The 12,123-nt window shown below is 45.8% G+C and overlaps 1 protein-coding gene across 1 annotated transcript in view; it reads left to right on the top strand.

The window, feature by feature from the left end:
* The window catches only part of ZNF831 (zinc finger protein 831), a 72,857-nt gene that overhangs the window by 6,345 nt on the left and 54,389 nt on the right, over positions 1-12,123 (top strand). The window contains exon 3 of the mRNA XM_018057605.1: positions 10,084-10,235. Within this exon, the coding sequence (XP_017913094.1) occupies positions 10,084-10,235 (152 nt within the window). The remainder of the gene's footprint in view (positions 1-10,083; positions 10,236-12,123) is intronic.

Genomic DNA, 12,123 nt, shown 5'->3' with positions numbered 1-12,123 from the left:
AACACTCAAACATTAATAGAGTGATTATACAGAGAAGTAGAAAGATAGAGTAGACCTGAAAAGCACTATGAACCAATTCAACATAATTGAGATCTATACAATTTTCATACAACAGTAGGATACAAATTCTATTCAAGTTCCCATAGACTGTAAACTAGGGGACACTGGAACATATCCAGGGACATAAGACCAGGTACAAAAATTTCATGGTCTAAAGGTATTGAAATCATATAGAGTCTGTTCTCATCACTGTTAAATTATGTTAGCGATCAATATCAAAACATATTCTGGGATAGGCTACCCACTCCAGTATTCTTGGGCTTCCCTGGTAGCCTAGCTGCAGGGAATCTGCCTGCAATGCGGGAGACCTGAGTTTGATCCCTGGTTTGGGAAGATCTCTTGGAGAAGGGAATGGCTACCCACAACAGTATTCTGGCCTGGAGAAATCTATAGACTGTATAGTCCATGGGGTCGCAAAGAGTCAGACACGACTGAGTGATTTCACTTCACTTTCACATACCTTCAAATGCAATATGACATTTATTGAGAGAGATCTACTTCTAACATGCTCCTCAGTGATGCTGAGGATGCTGGTCCAGAGAGTGGGCTTAGAGAGCAATGCTACATCACCCTGACCACAGCCCAGGAGCACTGGTGTGTGGCTTTACTCCCACATAGCAAACTACATACTACATGACATCTAAGTGACAATGACAAGCCTGAAATCTCCAGATCTCAGTCAGGGTCCTAGGAGATGTGGGGAGGGCCACAAGGCTGGGGGTGTCTCGTTTATAGCCTTCTGTTCCCAACGCTTGAACTAGACTGGTTGAACACATGTTCATCACGATCACATCCACAAAGTCTCTCTAGCCATGGAAGGTAACATAAGCACAGGTTTTGGGGATTAGGATAGGGCCATCTCTGCGGGGGTGAGTGGGTATTAATCTGTCTACCACACTCTCTGTCTCCATCCATCCCCTAGATGTGAATGACTATATTATAGGGTGTGTGTATCCATTTATATATCCATCTACCCACTCACATATGTATGTATGCTTGCATATCTATATCTATCTATCAATATCTATCCATCCATCTACCTACCTACCTTGTCTATCTGATTGATATCTGTCTGTCCATCCATTCATTCATCCATCTACCTTGTCTATCTGTTTATCTATCTATCCATCCATCCACCTAGCTATGCTGTCTATCTATCTGTCAACCTGTGTGTTCTCTCCTTAAGAAAGAAGCCCATTTTTAAGTTCATGCCCCCATTTTCACTCCATTTGTCTTTAACATTCTACAGGAAATGAAATACTGTGGCAGATTCCCCTATGGATCCCAGCTCACAGAGTATTGTGAAACTCATGTGTCAGCATATTCTCTCTCTCTTTCTCTCTCTTTGCTGTGCTGCACAGCTTGTGGGAGCCTATCTCCCCGACCAGAGATTGAACCTGGGCCTTCAGCAGTGAGAGAGTGGAGTCCTAACCACTGGACTGCCAAGGAATTCCCATCTTTTTCTCTTTTTTTGAAAAAATAAAAATAAAGAAAAATACAGAAAAGTTTAGAAAATCTATAACAGATTCATGGGTGATGATCCAGAATTAACAGATGTTAACATTTTATTATCTTTGCTTCCGAGCCTTAACAAATAAAACAAATAAAATATTACTTTATGTAGTATTTAAATATTACATAAAATAAAGGAAATAGAACAAAAAGATAATTAAGTAGCTTTATATGTTTGGTGCTATTTCCATCCATGTGTTCATACCTTATAATCAATGTATCCACTAATATATAGATTGTTTAGTGTCTTTAAAATATTTGTGTATATGTGTATATTTATATATATATCACATTGAATTTATCATCTTGCAGTTTGATGTTTAAACTTCATATTGTATGTTTGAAGATATAGCCATGTTGATACATACAGATAAAACTCATTCATCTTAATTGCTATAGAGTATTCTATCCCGTGAGAATAACACGTTGCATTTTCCATTCCCATATTTATGGACATTTACATTGTTTTTGGTTTTTTGTGTATGTGTTAACTTTGCCGTGAACATGCTTATGCATGCCTCCTTAAACACAATGTGAGAGGCTTTCTAAGAAATATACCTTAAAGTGGATTTACTGGGTTATAAGATAATTACATTTTCAACTTGACAGTGTGAGAGTTTGCATGCTCCTATATTCTTCTTGCTAATGTTTGTCAGGAGCAGACTCTTCATGTTTTGCCCACCCAGAATGTGTAGGATTATGTATATATCCTAGAATTGCATATATCCTTTGCCTGTAATACATAACTACAGGTACTTTCCAAGTCTGTTATCTGATATTTAAGCCCATGCATTTCTATTTACCCATGAAACTGTAAACATTCTGCCTCTTCATTGCCTTTGGCATGTCAAATCTTTCTTCTGGGATTGTTTTCTTCTGTCTGAAGCATATTCCTGGGAGCTTCCTTTAGAGAAGAAAAATCTCACTTTTTCTGAGTCTGAAAATGCATTTATTTCATCCTTGTTGTTGAAAAATATTTTTGCTGTGTCTCCAGTCTTAGGTTGACTGTTATTTCCTCCTAATCCATCAAAGTTCCTACTGCATCATCATTTAGTTTCCGTTTTATGGAGAGAAGTCAGTGATTCATCTACTCATCTACCTTTTGAAGGTCTCTTTTCTCTGGCTACTTTTAAAGATCTTCCTTAATCTTTGGTGTTTCACACTTTTACTTGGATGTCTCCAGATACACGTCACTTTAAATTATTCCGTTAGGAATCCCTTGGGCTTCTAATATTTGTTTGCTTGTTTGACACTGTGTGTATGCAGGCTCAGTTGTGTCCAACTCTTCTGTCCAGGGGATTTCCCAGGCAAGAATACTGGAATGGGTTGCTATGCCCTCCTCCAGGGGATCTTCCTGACCCAGAGACTGAACCCGCATCTCTTGTGTCTCCTGCATTGGCAGGCAGATTATTTACCAGCTGAGCCACCAGGGAAGCCAGTAAGCCGAGGTTTTGGGAACTTTGTGGTGGGTTTCTCCAGTAATTTGTTTTGCTTCTGCTAGGTACCTGGGAGCACCCATTGACCACTACTTTAAAGAAAATTCTTGCTTGTAGTTTTTTCCATGTCGCAGTGTAGTGTGAATTCAGATTGCAAACCCATGAGAAGATAGACTCAGTGTTATAAAATTAACAGGAGAGACTTTTGCCCCCTTTACTCAGTGATAAGATTAGAATTAAAAAAAACGTTCTCTGGGCTGTGTTGAGGGTAGGGTGTATTTTTCTTAATTCACCGAGATATTGAGGATATAACCTCTGAGGTCTCAGCTTTACGCAGGACAAGAGTTTGGGTCTTCCGGCCACCTCCCACACAGGGTAGATTCTGGGTTTGAATTCTGCACCCCACACTGCCCCACCAGACCATGAACACGGAACAACAGGCTCCTGTGGTTTGGCAAATGCCCTCAAAATGAAAACATTCTCACTTTTTTAGGTTTCTATTTTCGCTTGGGTTTTTGACTTTTAAATACATCTTACCTCCTAATCAGAACACCAGTACATTTAAATATAAGTTGTAAACATTTTCATATTTTAATCTGCATTTTTAGTTGGTTTCAGTATCTGGGTAAATAGGAAGGTAGGCAATCAGAGTAGCTAGCCCACTGTACTGTGGAAATGGACTTCTTATTTTTTAACCTTGTTTATGCTTCTCTGGCTTCCATGGTAGCTCAGGCAGTGAAGACTCTGCTTGCAGTGCAGGAGACACGGGTAACACCGGTTTGATCCCTGGGTCAGGAAGATCTCCTGGAGGAGGGCATGGCAACCCACTACTTTTGCCTGGAGAATTCCATGGACAGAGGAGCCTGACAGGCTACAGTCTGCAGGGTCGAAGAGTTAGACACGACTGAGTGACTAACACTTAACACTTAGACCTCTCTGATCGTCAAGAAGTTGCATATTTTGATGTAGTCAGATGGAGCTCCCTTTTCCTTCATGGTTATGACTTTCTGATCTTGTCTAAGAAATTTTTCCTTACTCTCAGTCTCCCGGGGTAAAATGATATTCTCATGTTCTTTCTTTATCTGTATTAACATTAAAGAAGGATTTATTTTTATATTTATGTAGAAAACAATGGACCTTGGGTCAAATTTAGCTCTTGACTTGTTTCTTTATACCCTTGTGAGGAAGGCATGGTTTCTACATTTAGAAAAATGCATATAGGCATATATGTGTATATACACAGATATTTGCATAAAAATATATAAATATATACATATATGAGCTTTCTCTGTGGCTCAGACAGTAAAGTGTCGGCCTGCAATGTGGGAGACCCAGGTTCAACCCCTGGGTCGGGAAGATCCCCTGGAGAAGGAAGTGGCAACCCACTCCAGTACTCTTGCTTGGAAAATCCTGTGGATGGTGGAGCCTGGCAGGCTACAGTCCATGGGGTTGCAAAGAGTCAGATACGACTGAGCAACTTCACTTTCACATACCTATATATAAATATGTATTTATGTATGTGTTAAGTTGCTTCAGTTGTGTCAACTCTTTGTGACCCCATGGGGGGCCCAGGAGTTTCCTCTGTCCATGGAATTTTCAAGGCAAAAATATTGGAATGGTTTGCCATGCCCTCCTCTAGTGGATCTTCCTGACTCAGGGACTGAACCTGCATTGGCAAGGGAATTCTTTACCACTAATACCACCTGGGAAGCCCATAAATATATGTGTGTGTATATACATATATACACATAAAAATATGTGGTAGAGACCACATAGACTTTATATGGCTGTAAAGTCTAAAATATTTATTATCTGGACCTTTACATGAAAGGCTTATAGACCTCTGGTCTAATCCACTTTTTTCACTTTTTTGCTGTATTTTAACTTCCTGTGTATGCTTGGAGTTTATTTCACGGCCCTCTATTCTGTTTCACTCATCTCTCTGCTACCATCTCTAAATATGTAATGAAAATGGGTGTTTTCATTAATGAAAGTACAGGAGTTAAAGGAGAGGGATTAGAAAAGACCGGATCTGTCTTCAGAGCGGAAATGGGAAAATGTAAATAGTTCATACTTGGACACCTAATTGCCCTGATGTTAACTAGTAGAGGTGTAGAGATTCTGAGCGTCCACAGAAAATGTCTCAGCCGTGCCCAGAGCAGGCACTGGACCATGGAATTGGATTTTATTGATTAATTTGTAACTGTGTACAGTGCTATCTGAAGCATGAAACGCTCAGAGACTGGTTCTAGGAAGCTCCTGAGAAATGAGCAATGAATTGTGACGCCCTGAGTGAATTGGGATGAACAAGGAGGAGATTGGAGGTTATGTGGGCAAAGGGCGCTTTGTAAACCCTAAAATGCCCGTTAATCACGGAAGCGGAGAACACAGGCGAAAACGCTGACGGCAGAATTCTCCTAATTGATGGTGTTTTTCCTTGTAAAGCGGAAGTGTGTGTGTGTCTGCTCACTTAGTCATGACACAGTCTCCTCATTCAATGAGATAACTCTGAAGTGAGGTGGAGGCACAGACCTGGTGCTGAGGCTCACGCTCCCCGCGGCACCAGAGCCGACTCCAGATCCTGCGTGGCAGGGTGCTGAGGGTCTGCCATACCTTCCCACCGTTTCTGTCTGCTTTATTACTCCTTGTAGGATTAAGAGAGGGTCACATGGCAGACCACGTATTCCTTCTCTGGGATTAGCATGTATCAGACCTGCAAGTCTGCCTCTTTGGATCTACCTTCCAAGACTTGCCTGATAGAAAGGGCAGTGGGAGTGGAGGGCCAGGGTGGGGTTGGAGCAGGCAGGGTGTTCAGTGGCTTTCAACCAGCATCGAGATACTTGACAGCCCTACCTTGCCTGCTTTCGTGAGCCTCCCAGTGGACTCCAGAGAAGTTGGTATCCATTGCAATCGTGGCCTTGGCCCCCCGGTCATTAGGGCCCCAGCTGGTGTTGACCCAGAGCAAGAAGGCTTCTTTCTGATTGGTCTTTCACGAGGTCTATCAGTGAAGATACTGTGCTAATCTTACGTAAGTTATGTTAGCTCTTAAAGGAAGACCTACAGAGAGAGACCAAGAGAGCAGAGGGTGTGTCAGGTATGAGTTGGATTTAAAATCTGGCCCTTAAATAGCCGACTCAATGACATGAGTTTGAGCAAAAGGACAGGGAAGCCTGGAGTGCTGCAGTCCGTGGGGTCACAGAGTCCGGACATGGCTGAAGCAACTTAGCACACACATGCATATTTGAGGAGATTTGGTAAATGCGCCCGAGTGCCGATGGGGGAAATAGGCGGGCAGGATTGAGAGGAGGAGGAGCAGGGATGACCCTGGAATCTTGCATCTGAGGTTGGGCTCCCCAGAAGAAGGGCCTGAGATGGGGATGGTTACGCGTGATACACGTGGTTCACCTAGTGAAGGTTCTCAGGAGGCTCGTGAGGGGTGAGGGAAGCAGGCCAGGCAAGGGAAGAACTCAGAAGAGATATGGGGTCAGATGTCCAGTCGTGCTTGACCCCACGGGAGCTCTAGACTGTGACATATGTCACAGAGATTGTCCTGCTCTGAAGCAAAAAGACTGGGGTCTCACACCCGGTGACAATGGCTCAGGGCCCTTCCTGGGGGTGTGCACACTCCTCCAGGCCTTCCAGGCAAGCCGGTTCCCATTGGCCAAGGGCCGCGCTCTTGAGAAGGTGGTAAGAGTGCGTCCCTAGCAGCTGGCACCCCAACAGCTGACATGGACGAGTAGCCAAGGCAGTAGCTGGCACTTGCTGGAGCAGGAGGGGCCTGGCAGGACAGTGATGGTGAGCTTGCAGTCCTGCCCCATCCCGGCTGTCCACCCCAGGGGGATGCTGCGCTAGGAGGGGTGCTCACACAATGTTCTGGAGAACCCAGGAGAGAAAGAAATTGACCCTGCCCAGGATTAAACAAAACTTGCTTTGAAGATACTGTCAAGGTCCACTTGGGCTCTCCCCCAGGGCCAAAAGGGTCTAGATTCCACTGCAGTAAGACCCGAGTCCAGAGGCTGCAGCTCTCCTGGCAGTCTTCTAGTTATTTCCATCAAATGCAGTCCTTCGCTCTTGTCCGTTTTCCGAAAGCAGACCTCCCTGCAGTTCAAACTGTGCCATTCTTAACACCTGTGAGCTCATGTCAATCACCTACTGACTGGGGGCAAAGGTGGACCCACGGCACATAGGCGAGGAAGGTTCCCGCATCCCTGCACCATCCTTCCTGCCTATGTCTCTGTACTTGGAAGTCACTCTCCCCCAGGGCCTGCAGCAGCCCAGGCTGGTTTGACGGGTTTATGATTAGCAGAACAGCAGCCCTGTGGCTCTTCACCTGGGCTCAGATCACACTTTCAGGATCCTGAAAGTGAGGTCTTGACAAACAGGAAAGGGTTGCTTCAAAGAACCAGGCAGGCACCCATGGGGAGTGACAGCTCCTGCCCAGGGCCAGGGAGGCAGTAGTGCTTGCAAGTGGAGCCTCTTCCAAACATGAATAAGATGAAGAAAAAGTCACTTTGTCCTTGTTGCTGCCGTGAAAATCAGTGCCCGGGAGGATACGGCACTCTGCAGATCTTATTTAAAATTCTGCCAATAGCCCTGGTGATGAGGGGACTGCGGCTGGATGTTGGCAACAGCTCAGACAAGTGAGAAAGGAAACTTGCCAAGCAGGTTGCCTCACCTTCCTCTGCCACCAGGTGGTTCTTAAGAGCATCATGGTGGGAACAGAATTCTTGTAAACTGAGCCTTGGGAAGGGAGACCTTGTAGCTTGACCAGGCAGCTAGAAGCGGTGCAGATGTCTTTTCAAAGAGCTGACCACTGATAATGGTCAAAATGGTGCAGGGACCTGAGTCAAGAGTCCCAACTGGCTACAGGGTTGCGAGTCAGGGCACATGACAGGTGGTTGGTCTGTCTTTCAGTTCCTTCACCTGCCACGAGGGGGTGCTAGACTAGCTTGAGGGTCTGCTTTTGGCTGCACATTCCTACTGGTAAAACATCTTTAGCCTGCTCCCAAGAAATGCATGGAGAAGGAAGTGGCAACCCACTCCAGTGTTCTTGCCTGGAGAATCCCAGGGACGGAAGAGCCTGGTGGGCTGCTGTCTATGGGGTCGCACAGAGTCGGACACGACAGAAGTGACTTAGTAGCAGCAGCAAGAAATGCATAACTGTTTATTTACCAGTTAATTATACATATGTTCTACTCCCCTAAAGTGTTATGTACATTATAAAGGGCGTGCAACAATAGATATAAGAAACTCTAGGTGAAAATAACTGTAAACAGAAGCTCAGTATTTTTTTTTTAATTTGTTGAAGTAGTGTTGATTTATAGTGTTGTGTTAATTTCTGCTGCACAGCAAATTGAATCAGTTTATATACATAGGCTTTTGTGGCTCAGCAATAAAAATTTGCCTGCAATGCAGGAGATGTGGGTTCAATATGTGCATGGGGAAGATCCTCTGGAGAAAGAGATGGCAACTTACTCCAGTGTTCTTGTCTAGGAAATCCCATGAACAGTGGAGCCTGGCAGGCTAAGTCCGTGGGGTGGCAAAAGGAGTTGGACACGACTTAGCAACTAAACAACAACTCTATGCATTCTTTTTTCTATTCTTCTCCAGTATGGCTTGTCACAGGATATTGAATATAGTTCCTTGTGCTCTTCAGTCGCACGTTGTTGTTCATCCATCCTATATATAATCGTTTGCATCTACCAATTCCAAACTCCCACACCCACCCTAAGTCTTGGCAACCACAAATCTCTTCTCTATGTCTGTGAGTCTGTTCCATAGATGAGTTTTATCTGTGTCCTATTTCAGATTCCACATGTAAGTGATATCACATGGTCTTTGTGTATCTCTTTATGACTTACTTTACTTAGTGTGACATTTTCTAGGTTCATCGGTGTCACGGCAATGGCATTATTTCATTCTTTTTTACGGCTGAGTAGTATTCCACTATATGTATAAACCCACACCACATCTTTTTCTTATCCCTTCATCTGTTGATAGATATTGAGGTTGTTTCCATGTCTCGAGCATTGTGAACAGTGCTGCTAAGAACACAGCAGTGCCTGTATCTCTTCAAATTATGGTTTCATCTGGATATATGCCGAGGATTGGGATTGCTGGAGCTTATAGTAGCTCTATTTTTAGTTTTTTTAAAAGTGGAATCTCCGCACTGTTTTCTATAGTGACTGTACCAGTTTACATTTCCACCAACAGTGCAGGAGGGTTCCCTTTTCTCCACACCCTCTCCAGCATTGTAGACTTTTTAATGAGGGCTATTCTGACTGGTGTGAGGTGGTACTTCACTGCAGTTTCGATTTGCTTTTCTCTGATAGTTAGCAATGTTGAGAAGCTCAGTATTTTCTTTCTCTGCCCTTGTTACACACCTCCCCCTCCCCTGGGATGTGAAGGCTCTGTTTCGGAGGTTAGACCAGATGACCTGGAAGGACTTCTCTAGGGGGAATGTCCGTGATGCCCAGTTTTTTCAGAGGAGACCCTTTGGACCCAACCAGCCCAATAATGGTAGCTACTAGTCACTTGTGGCTCTTTAAACCCATTAAAATGAAATTGACCAGAAAGCTCAGCTCCTCAGACATATGAACTACATTTCAGTCACTACAGAGATGCCTGTGGTTAGTGGCTACCATGTTGGTCGATGCAGAGTACAGAAGGCTTTCATTACTGTATAAAGTTCCACTGGACAGCCTGTCACATAAGCAGTCAAGGTCATATATTCAGTGTTTAATTACAGCAACTGACCTTGATTAAGCACGTGCTGTGTGCTAGGTGGTGTGGGAAGCATTTTCCAGATGCTGTCTCATTTCATGCTTACAAGAGCCGCCTGAGTTGTGTCCTGTTGTCATTCTCACATCCTGGCAGGAGAATGAGGACTGGAAGGAAGAGGGGTTCCCGAGAGCTGACGAGCTGCCTGGACCTCATGCCCTTTGTGCTCTCCCAGACTCCCCATGGGAGCCTGGACTTTTCCCTGCGAGCACCCTGACTGGAATTTCTGTGCCCACGAGCTCCAGGGCCCAGGCTTTCCAGGGTGCTCATGCCGCCTGTGCTTCTTGTTCCCCAGGTCCAGAGGGAATTTCCTGCAGAGCCGTGTCCAGCTGAGAGTCACTAGACTGCGGAAGCCACACTGGGTCCTGAGAAAAGATGGCCACCCACCCCGAGCCAAGGGCCTGGACTCCTGCAGGACCCAAGGGCAAGCTTCTTCAGAAATGGCAGGTAAGACTTGCTCTCCTTGGAGGTGGATCCAAACTGGGCACCATGCTGCTGGGGACGTGAAATGAGCAGAGGCAACTGTCCTTGATGTCTGAAGCCTGACATCCAGCAAGGGTATGGATACTTATGGGGTTATAACGGAAGTGTTACTTCTGTGGGGCGGTCAAGACCCTAAACTGGGGGAGAGGATCCTGGGTGGGGGATATTGGGAATCAAACATTGAGATGCAACAAACATCCTTGAGTATGGAGGGCCTGAGTCAGAACTCTAGGTGCCTCCATCTTCCCCCCATCTTCTTCTCTGAAGAAGAAGCTCACTGGACTCTTTCTGCAGGGCCACTATGAGGCTAAATGGGTCAATGGATGGGCTTTCGAGTGAGCGTGAAATAAAAGTAGCAGGAGGCGCTGTAATGAGAGAGCGGCTGGGAACATTGCTTCCATGGGAGGCTTACAAAAGGGGCTCTTCGTGATGCTCGGAAGTAAACAAAGGCTGAACTAATGGAGATTGCTTCCTGGAAATGGGCTATTTTGAGTTGCAATCACTTCTCTGGACTGCAGTTTCCCCTCCTTCCTCCCTCCACTGGACATTCGTGCACCCAGCCTTAGCCTTGTGGGCAGTGTTTTGATGGAGGCAGACCAAGACCCTGTGTGAAAAGGTGGTGGGGGTCCCATCTGGCCAGTGGTGACTGAATGAACTGTCTTTCGTGGCTGATTGTTGTCCGTCTGGCTCAAGGGCTGACCCGGGGTTCTGCCTGCTGGTTGGGACAGTTGGGTGGGGTCCCCTCTTCTCAGCCTCTGTGAAGCCCCACCACCCCCTCAGGAAGATAGTGCTTCCATGCTGCCCCTTGACCCCTTGCCCTACCCTTGCAATCCCTGTACCCTCTCCTAGGCAAGGATGAGGACTCGTTTTTTTCCTCAATGAGAGTTTAAGTCAAAGTAGGTATTTGTTCCAATGGATGGCCAGTTGTGGAAGGAAAAGCACTGTCTTCTGATGGAACATCAAGGGTTAAGACCTTGTTGGTGGGCAGCGGGCCAGACAAAAATGCAGTCAGGGGATCGGGCTTTGCCCTTTCTTCATTTTCTGTGATTCCTCACATTGAACTCCATTACTTGCCTCCTTCTCAAGGAGATCCAATCCAGGGACCTGCCCATTAGGGTGTGCTTGGGTGATATCACCCCCAAGAAAGCCCAACAGAACCCACCAGAATTTTGCCAGTTGCCCCAAATGGCAGTGCTTTCCCACCAGCTCTCTTCCCAGCACCATAGAGAGCTGAGTCAAGCTGGTCCTGGAAACTCACGTCAGCCACCATGTTTCTATTCCTAAGCTCCATGCTCAGAACTGAAAAGGAGAAGAAGACAATGCCTGCCCTTGATGAATGAGGTACAGGGTAAAGACAGACAGACAGACAGGCTCGCTGTCCATCCTTTGCTTCAATCATGTGGGGAGTGACACTGGAAGTCAGCAAGCTCCCTCCTGGGAACCTTCTGTCTGTAGAGAGGACGCTGATAGAGGTCTTACCCCCACAGTGGCTCAGGAGGAGGGTCGAGCAAGGTTGCGTACAGCAAGGAACTCTCAGACTCTAAAGTAGATGAGAAATGTTGATTCTTAGCTCTGGAGCATAATAAGCACACGTGTGTAAGGTCTGGGGCTTCCCAGGTGGCTTGGTGGTAAAGAATCCACCTGCCAATGCAGGGGACACGAGTACAATCCCTGGGTGAGGGAAGATGCTCTGGAGGAGGGACTGGCAACCCATTCCGGTATTCCTGCCTGGAAATCCCATGGGCAGAGGAGCCTGGCAGCCTACAGTCCATGGGGTCGCAGAGAGTTGGACACGGCTGAGGGACTGAGCATGCACACATGTGTTGGGTCCGGCATACGCTGAGCGCCGAGA

The sequence above is a fragment of the Capra hircus genome, chromosome 13 (assembly GCF_001704415.2).
Source record: "Capra hircus breed San Clemente chromosome 13, ASM170441v1, whole genome shotgun sequence".
Classification (NCBI taxonomy): Eukaryota; Metazoa; Chordata; class Mammalia; order Artiodactyla; family Bovidae; genus Capra; species Capra hircus.
The sequence above is the reverse complement of the archived record's forward strand: the minus strand, read 5'-3'. Positions and strand labels throughout refer to the sequence as shown.